This window comes from Equus przewalskii, chromosome 1, assembly GCF_037783145.1.
Source record: "Equus przewalskii isolate Varuska chromosome 1, EquPr2, whole genome shotgun sequence".
Lineage (NCBI taxonomy): Eukaryota > Metazoa > Chordata > Mammalia > Perissodactyla > Equidae > Equus > Equus przewalskii.
The window spans coordinates 10,716,597-10,735,136 of NC_091831.1; the positions used below are offsets into that span (position 1 = coordinate 10,716,597).

At 48.8% G+C, this 18,540-nt stretch overlaps 1 protein-coding gene across 40 annotated transcripts in view; it reads right to left on the reverse strand.

Moving 5' to 3' along the window:
• The window catches only part of TACC2 (transforming acidic coiled-coil containing protein 2), a 210,221-nt gene that overhangs the window by 43,688 nt on the left and 147,993 nt on the right, over nucleotides 1-18,540 (reverse strand). For 38 of the 40 annotated variants that reach the window (XM_070579050.1, XM_070578132.1, XM_070577892.1 and 35 more), the window contains one exon: nucleotides 5,910-6,046. In XM_070579050.1, the coding sequence (XP_070435151.1) occupies nucleotides 5,910-6,046 (137 nt within the window). Of the gene's footprint in view, nucleotides 1-5,909; nucleotides 6,047-8,010; nucleotides 8,577-18,540 lie in introns of those variants that run through there. The other 2 variants (XM_070579824.1, XM_070579502.1) reach the window with 2 other exon arrangements.

Genomic DNA, 18,540 nt, shown 5'->3' on the forward strand with positions numbered 1-18,540 from the left:
GGTTAGGGCTTCAACATACAAATCTGGGGGACACAATGCAGTCCATACATCAGTGCTAGGCAATAAAACTCCCAAGCTAGGCAAAAACACAAATGTGTTTAGAAACAAGAGGGAATTCTGAGGAAAGGGAGAAAGCCAATAAGGGGCAACTAATGCCACTCAACTGATGTCACCCTACCGTCTCCAAAGGCCACATCTCTCAGCTGTGCTGGACTGTTTCTAACTGGAGCACTGACTGCCGGCTGGGTTGGTGCTTCTCTCTGCCCTCGCACTGGCCCCGCCTGCTCCTGCAGGGACCCCGGGGCCCAGAGGACCAAAGGTGTCAACACATGGCCCCCCACACTCACAGACTCTTACCTTAAACCAGCACACCAAGGGTCAATGGCCTTACACACAGGGAGCATAGCTTTACACCTAAGCACATAAGTAATAATCTATTGCAATTCATAGTGTTTATTCTGGAAAAGGTCTCCATTTTAAGTAGGCTAACGAGACATAAATGGAGCATTACTCGGTCCTTATGTGGCATCTTGCTGGCAGGTGTGGGTGACTTGCAGCAAGTCCATGATGAACTGAATGTTTCCCAAACTTGTCTATGCTAAGACACGCCTAAGACGCTCATTAAAACCCCAGACTCCTGGCTCCTCCCTGGAGAAGCAGTTCAGCAGGCCTGGAGTGGGGGCTCAGAACCCCCATTTTCACAGCTGTCACAGGTGAGCCCCATGAGCAGGGAAGTCTGAGTGCTGGGCTACCACCTCACCTGCTTCCTATCTGGACTATCCTAGTTCTTAACACCTCCAGGGGCAATGGTTTAATATTTGGCACAGAAATGATGTGGAGGACACTTCGACTGGCTTGGACTGATCTCTGAGGTGAGCTCGGATGGCCTGCAAGGATTCTGCCTCAGAGGTCTGAGGCGTCAGGATGGGTGAAATGACAGGCAGACGGTCCGAGTGCCCACCCTCGTTGCTAAACTCAGAAAGGACCAGCAAAGAGGGGCAGGAGGCCCATGCGAAGCCAGCTTCCCTCCCTGACTCAGTGGGCCTTCAGAGTCTCACAGCGACCCTGCTGGGTCTTGAGGACCCCCACCCAGCGGGCCTGTGCCTGCTGCTTCCTGGACATCTGCTCTGCTCTCATACTATCCATGCTCTCGGACCTCCATCCAATTCCCAAAGGCTAAGGTGGGACCAGTGCTGCTCAAGGCACTGTGGGTAATGACAATTACTGCCCAGGGTGACTCATTGAGAGATGGAGAAATTCTCTCTGAAAACCAGATGGTTTCCACCAGAGTCCACCTGTGAGCAGCCAAGTGAAGCAGCCCTAGTTAGAACTGGCAGAGCTGAAAGGGGACTTTGCTGGCTGGGGCAAAAAGTGACATCACCCCACAGGGACCCAGGAGCACCGCGGGCTGACAGCCCCACTATGGGGCGGTGTGCAAAGCTGGGACCTGTGCAGCCCTGAGCACATCAAATGCCATTCTCCGTCCTGCTTTGCTGACTGTTGCTTTCTTCCTGCATCCTCCCTGCCAGAAGTCAGCAGCTTTCCTGCGGAGTCCTCACCTGCTGTCCTGCCTGGGATGCCCCACAGAGCTGCCTGCCAGGCACGCCGTGGTCCACCCCAGGCCTGGCCCGGCATAAGCACAAAGGGGCTTTCCTCTTACAGACTTCACTGCTCTTCATTCGGAGGTGGCAGGAAAATGACCAATAGAGGCAATAACTAAACACGCTGTGACAGGGGCCACTCAGGCTCTGTGTCCTCAAACTTCCCTTCCAGCCTCCCTCAACTATCATCCTGAGCACGAAATGAGAAGTTTCAGAAAAATGCCTTCTTTATAAGCTCAAGAAGACAGCTCGAGGACAAATCACTAGGAGAACATCACACACCCCAGTTCTGATGCAAGAAAAGTCAGTGGCAGAGGGATCAGAGCTGGACAAAACGTGGCTGAGACCTTGGCTCTGCCATTATTCAGCTCGGTGACCTTAACCAAAGTTCCTAACCTCGCTGTGTCTCATTGTCATTGTCCCCAGTCCCACCTCCCCAGTCGCTGCAGCATTAGAGGTTAGGTCTCTAATATGTCCACTGCAAAGAAAACGCTCCCAAATATTGCCTGTTGTTCTGTTCTTACTACCAAAAGTCATCTGTAACAGGGCAACATATATACGGCCTGGCTTATACCTCTGGCCTCCTGGGGGAATAACAGGCCCTGAGTCGCCTGTTTGGGGTGTGTGGGCCCCGAAGCACTGTGGGATACTCTCATGGCTGGCTGAGCCGGCAGGGGCCGCTGAGCTGGACGACGAGTGCAGTCGAGATCCTCCAGCGAGGTCACTAAGGGAAGTAAATGTGCGTCCAGAGGCTCAGGGCCCCGCCCGGTGCTCGGTGTGCCCACCCAAGGGGTCCAGGGCAGTGTGAGCACGGCAACAGTGGGCAAGTGAGGCCACTGTCCTCTCAGGTTTCCTCACCTTCCCACGTGGCCCCTGAACTCCCATCGTCCCTCCATCCTGGGATGCATAAGTTTTGGATCTGGGGGTGGTGGACCACATATACCCCTGGCCCAATAGCTGGAGTGCCCAGGAGCAGACCCGGCCTCTGCCTAGGCAACATGTGCCACCTGCCAGCTGTCACTAAGGCACCCGCCTGTGTGTTTTCTCCTTACCCATGGGGGTTGTCACATTGGGCTGCACAGAAGTGGATTGCCTTGTCCTACCCCAGTCGATTCTAACTCAGTGGTTTAGAGGTAGGACCCAAGCATCAGTATCACTGTTAACACCTTAAACTGAGAGTGAGTTCACCACTGGAGACACCAGTGGTCACGTGCACAAGAGCACGAACGGAGCTCCTGGACCCCTCCAAAGGGGCCAGGAGAGAGGGAGGAGCAGAGAGAGGGCAATGAAGTGTGGATGACCGGGGACAGAGATGCTGAGCACTGAGGATTTTTCTCTTCTGAACAGGAGATGAAACACACAGAGTTCCCAGCACAGGCCTGGCACATGGCAGATCCCTCAATGGGAACTATTGTTTATGTCCCTCAGTGGCCAGTTTTGAGTTCTAATAACACAGCCACTATACAGCAGCCAAGCGGTCTATTAACAGGACCATGGAAGGCAGAGTGGGAAGGATCTCAGAGGACTCTCAGGTCACCCTCTTCATCTTACAGATAAGAAAATGGGGCTCAGATAAGCTGCATCCTGGCCTGGTCCAGAGGATGGCAGGCGCAAAGTGGAACACCCAGGTCTCGCCCATCCTCCAATCCCCTGGAGCAAAACATGGTGGGAGGACCCAAGATAAGGCGACAGATTGTTTTGTAAAATGTAGCTTTCCAGGAGGAAAAAATCATGTCTCTGTTCACTGCAGAGGTCTCATCTATTATTTCATGTGGTTCCTTTGACACCTTTGGCAACGTCCTGGCACTCTGCAGAGGAAAACCAAAGAACAGACTCTCCTCTCTTGCCCTTTATTTCCCGTGGTTCTCAGAAGGAAGCTTTCTTTTCCTCTAGCCACCTCCACAAGCAAGCACAGCCTCTTCTCACGCCTGTGCCGTGCCCCACGCTGTCTGCAGGATGGAAAGGCAGCCTTTTGAACGAGTGCAGGGGCGCTTCAGGCAGATACATGCCAACCGTCAGTGTCCTTCCAGTATAATCCGCAGACATTTAGCCTCATTGTAGTTTTCCAAGGAGATGCGGAGAGTCCCTGTTCAAGACTCCAACAGGTGTAAGCAAGGTTCTGAGGGGCTGTGACTCATGGCAATTGACGGCTCCAACCCCTCCTCGGAGGGGTTCTCTCTTAATCCTCTATAATGCTCCTTCTTTCAGAAAGTGCCATCTAAGAAAGAGGTGGCTGTGGTGCGTGCGTTTATTTTTGCGAATGAAAGCTGTTCTTTGGTTTGTTGGAAAAAACTCAGGCAGAAGAAACAAGGACTGGCCAAAGAAGAGAAGTGGCAAACCAGTCCCCAGGGCTGGTCGGGACGTGAGCTGGAAGTCCTGGAGGGTGCACACAGGCCCACCGCCACGGTCTTCCTCTGTACACTGCTTGGTGCTTGGGGATGGACCAGACACTGTAAAATGCCATCATTTTCCTTCCAAATTCTTCTCTAAAGTATCCCACAGATTTATAGGCATGAGCTTATATATCCACAAGAAAGGATAATTTAATCTTAATTACATGTTTGACCTAGGGATTACAATCTGTTTGTAATTCAGCCACTTTCTATTAAAACCTAAGGGCCAATGTTTTACAAAATTATAGGAAGTGAAATTTTTACACACTTTATTACAGGAAGGAAAGAAAGTGGGGATGCAAGAGACTCTCTGAGAAAAGCAAGCAGCCCTTCTTCTGGCTTCTTCTCTACCTTAAAATCAAACAAGCCCTGATGATCACCCTCTCAGAGCCCAGTGTCTAGAGTGGCTGTGCAGAATCATGTCCTGCTAGCTGAGGAGCTGTCAAAGGGGAGAATATGGAAACTGCATTTGTCCGACACCAGCAAAGGCACCTGCTCTCCCTAAAAACTGTCCTACCCTCTTCTCCCAGCACCAGGGAGCATAGGTGCTTAGGAACAAAGTCCTGGAGTGTCTGCTCTTTCTAAAACAATGGCCTGCTTGAAGCCAGTGCAGGTAGAAAGACCTCCACCCATGTCTTTGTAAAACTAACGTCAAGGTCAAAATGTTATTCTATTTTTCAGCCCACCTGGCCAAGGAACGAGTACAAATGGAGGTCCCATCCTTGCCCTGCTCCTTCTCCTCCCACCCAAGCTCCAGCCCTCACCTGTGGTGGCCTTGAGTACAGGTGTGTGGACACCCCACCTGTACATCCCAGCCCCATCCTTGGTTCCTCCTCAGCTGAGAGGTACAGACACAGGCAGTCAGCTCTGGGAAGACGAGCCAGAAGAAGGGGAGCGGGTGGGCCCAGGGAGTGGCTGCTCCAGGTATCCAGAGCACGGTCTAGTTCAGCCCTGCAGACTCCTCACATAGTGACGGCTATGGCTTGAGGAAGGCCAGAGTGGAGCCCTAAAGTGTGGGGTCCAGAGCAGACCATCCAGGTCCAAGGACAGTACCATCTGGCTCCCACCCGGCCAGCCGGGCCATTTCTGGGACCACCTGGCCCCCTGACGAGCCTGTGGGACCATTTCTAGCAGTCCCCTCTCCTTCCAGGCCTCATGTTAAACTTTCATGCTAGAGGTGATCCCAGCCCTGCTGGTGTAACTGGAGGATGCACGCAGAGAACACCAGGCAGGTGAACAGGCTGGGGGTTGGGGAATGAGATCTGTCCCATCCCCAACGGTCACCCCCAGTCATCGCCACGTCTAAAAGGCACAGAAAGGTGTGTGTTTTAAGCCACACTCGGGGAGAAGGATGTGGGAAAGTGCTAAGAAATCAGGTCACTTGGCGTTCATGAGGAACAAAGAGCTGTCCACGCACGGATTCAGCTGTTACTTTCTCTTCTTGCGCATTCACTAAATATCTGCGTCCCTCAAGCCCGGTGGGGCTGTGATCTGTAACAAATTGCAGGTCCACACGGGCGTCCAGAACCAGTGTTCTTACAGGAGCAGGGGGCTAAAATCAGAATCCAAGACAGAAACTTCCAAGACCCTCTTTCCCCACCCAAACCCAGTTCTGGGTGCCAGGTGAAAGGCACCGAGAGATAAATGCGTGGTTTTCCCAGACGCCTCCCCTAAACTTCTGCAAAGCAAAAGAAGAATCCACTGTACCTGCTCCCCTTAGCTTCCACCCACATAAAACACAGCCCAGAGCCTAGAGGCCCCAGCAGCTGGGCTTGTCTAAGGAGCTCCAGCAACAGCCCCTGGGGAGGGTGCCCTCCTCCAGCCACGCCCCAGGAGTAGTTGCTGTGAGTTCCCTGGGGATCAGCCACAGGGCAGCTCCCGGGCCTCCCTCAGGGGGCACCTGAGCCTTGGTTACCTGGTTCTTCCGGGGGAGGCTGTGCGCTGACTTCAGATTCTGCAATGACTTCGGGGGGTGGCGGGGGTGGAGCTGGTGGAGCTTTCACAGGGGTCGTTGACTCCGGGGTCTCGAATGCTTCTTCAGAGTCAGAACTCCTGATGGAGAGAGAGGGGGAGAAACCCGGGTTAGGCAGGGGCCAGGGCCACGTTTGCTCCGAGGGACCAGGGGCCATGCAGCTGAGCAGCGTGCAGCCTTCTGACTCCCACCCGGGACCGGCAGAAGCAGGCTCCCTGCCAATTAAACTGTTTGAGGACAGATGCGAGGAAAGTCATTTCACAGCATGATTCCCAAGGGGGAATCTCATTATCACCAGCTTTGTGCCCAAATGATATATTCTTTGAACTCAGCTCTATTTGAAATACATATTTCTAGCCTTAGTGGCAAATACAAACAGTGGAATCTTTTGATCAACTTTGGCACGTGTTATTTGGCATCAGTTCAGTCAAACTGATATGGAGGCATTTCCAGGGACACTTTTTGATACTGTGGTTTCAACACCCCCATAGGATCCCCACCCCAGGAAACTCAATCTCATTTGGCCTCTCCCCACCCCACCTCATCATTCTCTCCCGCTGCCCTTCTGTCCCCGTGCTTCTCATAACTTGTTACTAGAGATTTATTCACTTTCTAATTGTGTCAATTATCTTTCTCCTCTACTGAGCTGAAAAGGCCATGAGGGCAGCCGGCCTTGTTTATCACAGCATCCCTGAACCTATACCAGGAAGCAGTGCATAAACATTGGTTAAACGAATGAATAAACCTAATGAATGAAGGGATGAAGGAATGAAACCAGCAAGCCAGCCAGCCAGCTGGAGGATGTGCCAGACCAAGACACAAAGCATAGGCCACTGACCCCAATGGTGTGAAAATGGCCCTCACTGGCCTGCAAGAAAGTCTGCTCTCAAGGAAGAGTCTTCACCCAGAGAACTGGGCCAAAATTCCAACCACAGGATGCCCCAGCAGGGGAGGCCGCTTACCAAACTAAAGTCTTGTCCTGGGCTCAAGTGCAGAGAGCCCTTCTCCATCACCCTGCTTCCAGTGGTGACTCAATTTTAAGTGAGAAAGTATGAGGCCTCCTCAAATCACTGAGCCAGGAATGTGTCCTCAGGCTAGGGGGCAGCTCCTCACTTGCTCAAGATGCCTGGGGGTCGACCCACGGTGCTTGCCCCACCTCGCTCTGAGGATGCCAGAGTGCAAGAAAGCAGCCTGATTCCCATCTCAGGATATTTTAAATAAACCAAAATGCTACGTATTCATTTGCAACAAGGAAGGTAATGATCAAGGGGGTGGATACAATGATTGCTACTGGAACAAGCCGCCCAGTGGGCAAATCTGGGTAAAGACCTATAATCAGAGGGTGATGCGTCAGGTGAGTATGGAGCATGAAACGCTCACATTACTGAGCTCCCATAAGGGTCAAAGGACCAGTGACCTCAGCAGAGGTCAGCATCTTCTAAAGACCATCTGCCAGTGGGCAGAGAGAACCAGGAACCAAACCAATCCCTCTATAGTCAGCCAGGACAGGAAAAAGGAGCCATTTGGTGAGTTCTTCAGAAAAATCTACATGGATGCTTTTATAACTTGTTTGTTGATAACTCACTTTATCAGTGCCAAAGACCCCCACCCCCAAGGACTCTGGCTCCTCCAACCAGCCACAAAGCCCTCTCGGGACCCAAAGAGATGAACAGAAATATCAGAGCTGCTTTTGATGGGATCCAATGAGCTGAAGCCTGCACACTATTAAATTTCATGAGTAAAGCCTTAATTCATGCAAACACAACAGGGGGCATACGGACTTTTTACAAACACACATTAATAGTAAAGGTCTGAGCTTTTGTCTAGAGGGAGAATGAAATATCCACACTTCAACAACAACAGATCTAGGTACCTGAAGTTTTGGAGTCTGTTCACCGGTATGAAAAACACAAGGAAGGTACACAACTGAGCATCAGAGAGGAATAAGCGTTTGCATCAGCCTGGTGGGCCCTGGGTGTCGCCCCGGCCCCCAGCACCACCTGAGTCAGGAGCAACATTGATGAGACACATAGAGCCAACTTGCCTCTTTCCAGAGCTTCTTTGAAGGACCCGCAGACTGGAGTCCCCACTGCTGGTCACCGCTGTCCACATCCACTGGGCCCATTCCACCAGGGGCCACATCCGACAGGAGGCAAAAGCCATCTCTGCTGAAGAACAGCCTCTGCCCCCCAAATTCTCACCCCTAATTCCCTCGGTGGTATCTGTGGGATCTAAATCTCTTTAAGATGTCATGAAAAAGTTAGCTGCACCACCAGCCACAGATGTGGTGAGCTTCTCCGGCGTCCAGCAGAGACACGGAACGAGAGGCTGCACACTCTTCCCATGCCTTCTCCATCCCTGGGCCCTGGCGATGTGTGGCTTTAGAGCACAAAGGCCCTCTGCTCTTTCCCAGCAGCACAAGCAAGCGACAGGGAGGGCCGGATGCTCTTGGGTTCAAGCTGCTGAATTCCAATGAGCTCTCCTCTGCTGCAGCTGCCCGGCCTGCACACCTGCTTGGAAGGGACCACCATTCACCACTGCCCTGTGCGCGGGGTGAGGGCACACCAAGCCCCTTTGTGGTTCCTTGCCTGTGTACCATGAACTATTTCTGCGTCAAAACACCAAGGGCTACTGTGGACCACTGGAAGGCATTCATTTCCAGCGTCGCCTGCATTGTTTTCATATTTCTGCACCCTCTCCCAGGAGCGGAGAGCAAGTTAATTAGAGGAGGCGGATGGCAGCTTTTTAAATTAGCTCTTTTTTCCCTAGTCAGTTTCCCAGGGGGCTCAAAAACATTTCCAAGAGCAGGGATTTCTGCAGTCCACCCACAAAGAGCGTGTACATAAAAATGAAGCAGCATTTTGGAGTCTCAATGCATAAGAGCAGTTCCCACCGGCTCTTTGATTTTTTTTCTACTACAAAAAAACTAACGAGAAATTGTTCTGTTAAGGTTCCACACACTTTCAAGACGAAAGAAAAGGAAATAAATTTAATTTGCCATCAAGCTGTATCAGAAAGAGAAATGTGCTACTTTGGTTTGCTAAAACATCTCTAAATTATAGGAAAATACGTTTACCAGGATATGCATATGCTAGGCTTCCTGTGTAAATAAATATGCAAATACAATAAGATATAAGCATTTCCACAGTGTAGAGAGATTATAATAGCTATTATACGTTGAACTTTTCGTTACGTGTCAGGCACTGGACTAGGCCCCTTTGTACATTTCTCTATAATCTTCAAAACATTCTGCCTGCTGGAGAGTAGGCCCATTTTACAGACGACGCAACTATGGCTTAGAGAGGCAAATTACTTTGTGCACGGCCATCTAGTTAGTAAGCAACGGAGGCTCAAATCTAGAACTGTCTGCCTCTAAAATCTGTGCTCTTTTCACCACATCTGTGGCTTCCAAACATTTTTAGCAACAGAACTATTTTTCCAAATGAATCTTATATGAAATTCCTATGCACAGAGAAAAGCCGTATTTCATTTATTTTATAAGCTCAATTTATAACATATTCTTATTATAAAGTCTATCATTAGAACCATTAAGCTACTTTGATGAACTTGAAAATGTGACGTTAGGAGTTGGGGATGTCAACTGCAGCACCGTACCTGGAAAAGTCCTGACACACCAGTAAGTAATGACAAACAGCACCTGTTTCTTAACAGCTCGTGCTGTGACCATGGGGTATTCTTTAATAAAGCAGACGGGGCAGGAGAGCTACCTAACCATACAAACCACATTAATCCGTCTGCAGAGGCAGTATGCAGGAGGTATCAACAGCACAGCGGGGTGTGCACAGAAGAGGAGGGAAGTCAGGAACGTGTAACCCCAAGTGCAGACAGACTGTGCCAGCCACTGGAACCCAAACCCGCCAAGCTCCCTGGGTGTGGGCTAGTAAAGTTTTAAATTATTTTTTCAGGTATTTTCTCGGATTTTGGAGACTATCTATGGAGCTCTGAAGTTCCACCGTACACAGTTTGAAAAACCTCTGCTCCACATAATGAAGAATTCCGTCCCTCCATAGACGACACAGTGTTAAAACAGAGCACTTTATGGAAACTGTCCCCAAAGGGAGACAGCGGGCAAAATGTAGAACCCTGGGGCCTGCTAACTATATTTCTGCTTTACTTTAAATATTTTCATGTTTTACTTCTATGAACCGTATCAACAAAATTGTATAAGATCAGCACCCACACATAAATATATTATATGTATTAATATACAATACAGCAAAGTTAGTATAATATATACATACATACATACACACACGTACACAAATGCATGTGCACATGTGTGTCTATGTATAAATAAAACATGGTATCTTTTAATAAAGAGGAACTATAAATGTAGTTTTCCAGAATATTATTAAATGATTACATTTTGCTCAAGTTTTACTGGAGATAATTCAAGGGCTTGGGAGAATAAATCTCTCAAGAGACCATAGAATCTTCCCACTGGGAAGCTGGAAGAAACTAGAGATCATTTCCTATTTCCACACACATATCACATCTTTTTAAACAGGTGAGGAAACTGAGGCCCGGAGAGATGAAGTGACTTCTCAAGGTCACCAGCCCATTCTGGCAGAGCCACAGCTGGACACCCCAGAGAACTGGCCCTGCCTTCATTAAACACTGCCTCTAAGTAAGAGCCTTCATTCTAAATATAACACCCCCCTCCCACCTCGGAAATCTAAAGTTACCTATCCGGTACTTAAATGTTACCTAATTATCAAGAAATAGTTGGTTCTTAAGCATTGCTAAAGGGGAGGGGAAATCTCCATACGCAGATCTATTTCTGGAGCGATTCCTCAGAATTCCAGGGTGCGGCTCCCACGTGAAAGTGGTCTGGGGCATGGAGGTTTTTGCAACCACCCACCAAGAGTGACAGGAGGCAGTGTAGGCGAGAGGTGGGAGCTCCCTATGACATAAACCCTCCCTCTGAGCTTTGCGGAGTGTCCACCCGAGCAGGAAGTGTGAGCGCTCCTCCAGCCTCCCTCCCCTTGAAGAGGAAACCCAGGGAAAAGCCGTAGTGTGGCCCCAAGCCCTGCATCAGGGAGGAAGGCTCGTATCCTCCAGGCCAAAGGACCATCTTCCGTCCTGAAGAGAGAGGGAGACCTTCCAGAAATGAAACTGAGCTCTCGGTAGACCAGACCGTCTCATTCATCTCTGCATCTCGTGTGAGTAAGAGTTTGATGGATTTGTGAGTGAGCGGATATTTCTGAAACTGTTGTACACTAAATTCTATTCATCAAAATATTCCGCTTTAGACAGGCCTGTCAAAAAACACTGTCTCTGCCTGCACGTGCACAGACAGACAGACAGACACACATGCACACTTCCCTTCTGCTTAAGACAGCTTGACCATACTGGTAATTTTTTCGGGCTGACTGAAAAGGGTCTTTCACTTCAATTTGCTCATCCTGTCTATAGAAAAGGCATTTGCTCTGCAATATCGATCCTCAATATTTAGGTAAAGGGAGAATGTGATTTCAACACAACCAAAGGCTAAGAGCCTTCTTGGGCGGTCAGGTGCTGTCTTCCATGAACACAACGCTAGCTCTGCCAAGCCAGGCTGCTAGACTTCTCCAGGCCGACACTCTAGGGAAAACCAAAGCAGATGATGGCTCACTTACCCCAAGATCCCCACCACCTAGTGTCTGTCAGGTGTATGAGGCAGGTCCCATTTTTAGGTTCAAGTAGTTATCACTTCGTGGCTACGCTGAGATGTCAGCAGGGTTCAAGGGGCAACAGCCATCAACATTGGCCATGTCCAGGTCAGGCTGCACCCCTGAGAGAAGTGGCAAGGAAAAGGGAAAAAAGCACACACAGACTGAGGAACCCCACAGACCTGGTGACAGCTGGTTGTAAACTGAATACAATTGCGGGAAACAGGAACTGACTCTAGATAACAAAAGCAAAAATGGAATTTATTGAAAGGCTATGGCAGCTGAGTAACCAGATTTGAAGAGACAGGAGGAACATCTAATTGGCCCATCCTGGGTCATATGCCCATCTCGTAGCTAGAAGAGGGTAGGGAACCCTAATAAATAAGCAACTCACCCTGGCCCAACGGGATGGGGGAGACAGAATTCCCCTAAAGGCAATCAGAAAGTGGAATGGATGGTAGGTAGTCCCCAAGCAAGGAATGTCTACAACAGAAATCTTCCCAGCCACATCAATCTCCATAACTATGGGACCTTTGGGAAGCCCACTTGACTCCTGGGCCCTTGCAGTGTTTGCCCCATAAATGGGGATAATACCTGTAAGGATAATGCCTCCCCTGTTACTGCAGCTCCTTATGACTGCAGCTCTGATTCTGCCCTTTGCCTGTAAGCACTAGAAATGTTGAGAAATGTGATTTGCTACTGTAGGGGAGAAAGACATTTCCTCCACCCACTCTAGGTCCTTCTGGCCAGGCTATGAATTAAATTGACATGAGATAGAATAACAGGAGAAAATCAAACAAAGCTTTATAACATGTATACATGGGAGAGACTCAGGAAAACTGAGCAACTCACCAAAATGGCCGAGGCTCTCATCTTAAACACCATCATCAGTTAAAGGCAAAGGAGGATGTTGGGGGTGGGAGTCAGTTATGGGAGATCACCAGAGAAGCACAGTAAACAAGAGTAAGGTTATAATGCAGATTTAAGTCCTTGCCTTCCGCATTGATAAGAGTTTCCAGAGATAAGGTCATCCCCCTCTTCCTGGTACAGACGAAGATTTCCTTTACAAATGTAATTGTCTCTTACAAAGGGTAACTTCTACTTTTAAGAGCTTCTCCCTTGTCTGCAGTTTCTTAAAAATAACCAGGCCCAAATAATCCTCATGCCAAAGAGACACATTTTGGGATGGCCAATTCCAATCCCCCACACCACCAAGGTGACTAAGTCTTTGATTTCATTAGGTCAAAACTACTGAGTCGCCATGAAAGAGAATCTGGGGGCTGCACACCCAGTGGAGGGCTGTGCTGCCAGGCCGGCCGTAGACAGAAGTGTGTCCTGGAGAACATGGGTTCTCTTAGAGTCACACTGAGCTCGAACTCCTCTTTCCCTTGCAGGGCACACAACCTGCAGACTCCAGCACAGAGGAATGTTTCCAGAACGGGGGAAGCTCAGTGTGGCACTGTGCACGTGTGCCCAACAAAATACACCACACACACTCAGATTTGAAACTGACTTAACCGCAACACCAGGCACTTAGCAAAAGAGACTCTAGTGGCCCAGGGTCTCACCACAAGCCGTGTGGAATCAACGCTGAATCGGCTCCCTGGCTCATGATTCCACTGACTTGTAAGTGGATCCTGGAGAAAGGCCAGATTGTGAACCAAGTTTCAGGAGAAATAAAGAAGGGACTTGGATTGCCCCCTTTCCCCTCGCCTTCAGCTACTGATAGCCCCCAAATCTCATCTTTGTAGCCAAACTCCTTGCTTGAGTAACTTAACTCAGACTCTTAAAAGCCTAACTGGAAATAAGATATTTACAGATGCTAGTGAAAAAAGAATATAACACATTGAACTGAGAAAAACATAAGAGGAGCTCCCGACAGCAGTCATTAAAAGTCCTTCTATTCTCTCTAGGGAGAGCTCCAGAACACTCTACCTAGTCAGAAGCCACTTGTCAAGCAAACAGTAGCCTCGCCCGGCTGAGACACAACCAGCACCCAAGAAAACACAAACATGTCTCTATTCAACCAAGTCCTACGACCCAGAGCTTGTGCTAAAGATCCTGCATGTTACTCAACGAAAAGCTCTCATGGTCTCATCTGAGAACATACGTATCCTTCTCTGGGACACTATTCTAACAGGTTTGCGCTATGGACTGAAAGCATGTGACCTCCTCAAAACTCACGTTGAAACCCAACTCCTTATGTAATGGTATTTGGGGCTGGGACCTTTGGGAGGTGATTAGGACATGAGGGTGGAGCCCTTAGGAATGGGATTAGTGCCCTTATGAAAGAGGTCCCAAGTGAGGACAAAGGGAGAAGCCCATCAAAGAAACAGGAAGTGGGCCTTCACCAGACACGGAATCTACCAGCACCTTGATCTTCGACTTGCCAGCCTCCAGAACTGTGAGAAATAAACTGTTGTTGAAGCTGCCCAGCCTATGGCATTTTTGTTACAGCAGCCCAAATGGACTAAGACAGTTTGGTATCTGGTTTCTGAAACCAAAACAAATTAGAAGGGGCACTAAAGATAGGCCCAGAGACAGCATCTATAAAGACGAAGTGAGAGATGAGACAGAACAGCCATAAAAGAGGACCCAAGAACTCAAGAAGCGCAGGAAGCTTGGTCAAAAAGAGCAGTAATGTTCGGTCAACCACCAGGGCTTCCCCTAGCCCCCAGCAAGCAAGAGACCCTCCTTGGTGCCACAGACAGCTAAGAGGGTGGTTGGGTTTGCATGTACACTCATGTGTCACTTGATGACAGGGACATGTTCTGAGAACTGCGTTGTTAGGTGATTTCGTCATTGTGTGAAGATCAGAGTGCGCTTACACAAACCTGGACGGTCCAGCCCACTACACACCCAGGCTGTATGGTACTAGTCTTATAGGACTACTGTTGTACACGCGGTCCACGATTAACCAAAAGATCACTATGTAGTGGGTGACTGTACAGTCAGGAGAGCTCCAAGTTAAGCGAGAAGAAGAAAAAACAGCAACTTAAAGGATGTATACATAGTATGAACTTATTTTGGATACAATAATTATACATAAACAAATATACATAAACACATGCACATTTACATACACAAATATACTATGTAGACACAGAAACATATACACATATAGGCAGCATGTATTGTTTTTGTAACCAGAAAAAGATCTTTAAACATGCGTACATGTTTGGCTCGGTACAGGGAAGGATGTAGGCCCAAACAGGGCAGAGCCCAACCATGCTGTTGGGAACCCCAGGGGCCTTCCCAGATCTGCCCAGCATATTCTCCCATCTCATCCAGTTCCAGGATGCAAGGAACAACTAACACAGCTGGGATCTGATTAGCTGGATTATGTCCAGGGCAACACAGTAGAAGGGAAGGAGCTGACAAGGAGTTTGGAAAAAGCAGAGTGGCAGCTGGAATGGAGCCTTCTTCTGCACAGTCCAGGGCAGACAGGCCCACCCGGAGCCAGCCCCCTCGAGGCTCTACCAAGAGGGGTGCAGGGGGCCACCTCCTCGGAGTGCTCTCACACCCAGCAAGCATCCATCCTGCATCTGAGGCTCATCTTCCGCACTCAATGAGCATCCTTCTGATTTCAAGGTTGTTTCCCAGGCAGGCACCTGAGTATAGGATGGGGGTAGCCCAACCAGGGACTGTGAACCTCAACTCAGCTGACATTTTACAATTAGTACGTCAGGGCTTTCTCATCCATCCTCTTATCTGACCCTCACAACAAGAGAGGCAGGTGGATATCATTCCATGACAATTTCAGCAGGACCTGTCGCGTGCCAGGCACCTGGGCAGCTGAGTCAGACATCTAGCTCCCCACTCTCAAGAAGCTTGCGTCCTCCTGGATCCTGAGGGTGAGAATTCAGAGCCAAGCGGCTCAGCAACTTGCCAAGGGCTCAGAGCCAAGCAAGGGCAGAGCCAAGACAAGAGCACGCGTCTTCTGCCCTTCGTCCTAACCCAAGTGCCTTTCTCAGTGTCCTGGAGGCTCCTGTGCATTGACAGGCTGGACTCCTCATTTGCAAATCAGTCTCTAATACCCTTGGGTGCTGTCAGTTTCCCAGACTGTCCTCATCTCCAGGGCAATGGATCTAACAGAGTTTCCACCTCTGGATCCATGACCCGTGGGGGGCAGCCAGGCCAGCCTGGGTCTCCTGCCTTCTGGCTTCCTCACTCCCTGTCCCTCTTTCGGCCATACCTTGACCCATTCCCTCATTCAGCCAACAAGTGGGGGTCTAAGCAGACCCAGCTACGCCATCCTGGCTACAATGGCTTGAGGGTCTTTGAAGCTACAGAGAGTGACGAGGGGAGATTCTGGGCCACCCAGACCTCTGGGGTTGGCCAAGAGGCCTCTGCAAGAGGGTCAGCTTAGCCTTCGAATCCTGTTACCCTCATTGATTCAAATCCTGGGCAAAGGACAACGTCATCCTGGGGTCAAGGGAGCCTGAAGTGCTGACTAATCTCAGAGCAGACTCTTTCAAAGAAGAGGCCACAGGATTTCTACTCAGCAGTGAGCAGGCTGGCTCTGGTTTTAGAATCCTGGCTCCCAAGTTCTTTAGGTTTTTAATTTTTCTTTGAGGAAGATTAGCCCTGAGCTAACATTCACTGCCAATCCTCCTCTTTTTGCTGAGGAAGATTGGCCCTGAGCGAACATCCGTGCCCATCTTCCTCTATTTTATATGTGGGACGCCTGCCACAGCATGGCTTGATAAGTGGTGTATAGGTCCATGCCCAAGATCCGAACCCATGAACCCCAGGCCGCCGAAGTGGAGTGTGGGAACTTAAGCACTATGCCACTGGGCTGGCCCCGCAAGTTCTTTAGGTTTTAAGTGTCCTCACCTAAGTGTGTGTGTCTGCCTGTCTCTCTGTCTATCTCTGTGTGACTCTGAATCTCTCTCACACTCTATCTGTCCTTGAGTCTGTCTCTGAGTATCTGCCTTCCTCCCCTCTCCACCCCGCGTGTGTGTGTGTGTGTGTGTGTGTGTGTGTGTCCCAACCCGTCTCCCCTCTCTAGTCAAAATGAGGAAAGGCACATTTGGAGGCTGCCCTGCTAATTTGAATCCTGTACTTTCCATCAATAATTAAAGCTCATGTGTTTTGACTTCATAATTCTTCATTTATCATTTTGCCTTTAAAGTGGTCCTTTAAAGCTTTGCAAACTATTATTAATAATAGCAATGGAGAAAGGATTAGAGGGCTCTTACTACATAAGACATTAATATCCCTATACAGTCTTGTACCACACAACGATGTTTTGGTCAGCAACAGATGGCATATACGATAGTGCTCCCACAAGATTAGTACCAGATAGCTTAGGTGTGTAGTAAGCTATACTATTCAGGTGTGTGTTAAGTATACTCTCTGATGTTTACACAACGAAGAAATCACCTAATGACACGTTTCTTAGAAGGTATCCCTGTCGCCAGGCGATGCATAACTGTACTCATCTCTTCATAACATTTCACTCAGTATAAATACATTACTGAGTCATGCTGAGAAGACATTGTTTTTAACAAATATATACACACCTTACACGTAAGATTTCAACCAGATGCTAAAACCTGAGCAGCCCAGGAAGCATCGTGAGCTCCTCGTGAGGTCCAAGCAGCTGGGATAATTAATCACAGCATCACGCCCTCCTGCTGAGCACGCTGACCTTGAGCGGCGCCTTCTGACACCCTGAAGAGAGAAAGTGCTTCCAGAGAGAGTTTAGCTTTTGTTATATTTCACTTATCTGAAAATTGGTGATTCTCAGAGCCCTGCCCAGAGCAGATGCTCAACCAGCACCTCCCACAGCTGCTCTCTGCTCATCAGAAAGGCAGTTCTCCAGAAAACCTCCTTCCCAGCTCTGCTGAATAAACGGCAACGTGCGGTCCACTGTCTCTCAACCACGGTTTTTCACACAGAAATAAAATGCGCAGATCTGGACTTGGGATGGGGTGGCCAGAATACATCTGAAATTTATAAAGTTTTAAAAGCTCGTTTTCTACTACTGTCTGCAAACAGTGCTTCTGTACAATAAAGAAAGAGGACTTAAATTTTTTGACCCTTTCCTTCTAATCTCCTTATACGATAAAAACGAAAAGAACGGCTTGTAAACAGTATGCCAACTGCAGAGAATAAGCATTGTTCAACACCTTGAAAACGTGCTTCTTTTAAGGCGCTGCCTGCTTCGGCATATTTTCACACCATTCTCTCATACATTATGCAGCAACATCAACTCAGTCTTTGACCCACTTATTAAAAATTCTGAACTGATAAGGTCTGATTTAAAGCACTGTCTCCACGTATAACAGATGAATTACATGATTCTGATAATCTTGTAGAAGAAAATAGTGCAACATTCACCAAATATAAAAATGCACATAGACAGATCTGCTTCCAAAATTCACGCCCTGCCACCTGTGAGGTGAGCAACCTGGGACAGGTTCTTTAACATCCCTGGGCCTCAGTTTCCTTGTCTATGCAGTGGGAAGTGGCAGGCAGGAGGCGGTACTACCACCTGCCACACGGGGTTGCTTTGAGAACTGAGTTTACTCCTGTAAAGGGCCTTGAACAATGCCAGGCATTTGGAGGGCATTTACTCTCTCCCATCCTTAAAGTGCTAAAATTCTACAACTGAGATGATCGTATCCTTCACCAAAACATAACCAGACAAACGGGAAGCAAAGTCACATTTTCTGCAAAGTCCCCTGTAGTCAGGGGACAGCTGTGCCAACGATTCGTGAGTTTACTGAGCAATGAGAAAACTTGAAACCTGATTTTCTTGCTCCTTCCACACATACTGCTTAAACGTCTGTGGGCGAGGCATTGCAAAATTAAGCAATCAACTTCACTCGAATATTTACTGAATTAATTCACAGCCACTCAGAGAGAAATTGTAATCAGCAAAACAGAATGCTGAC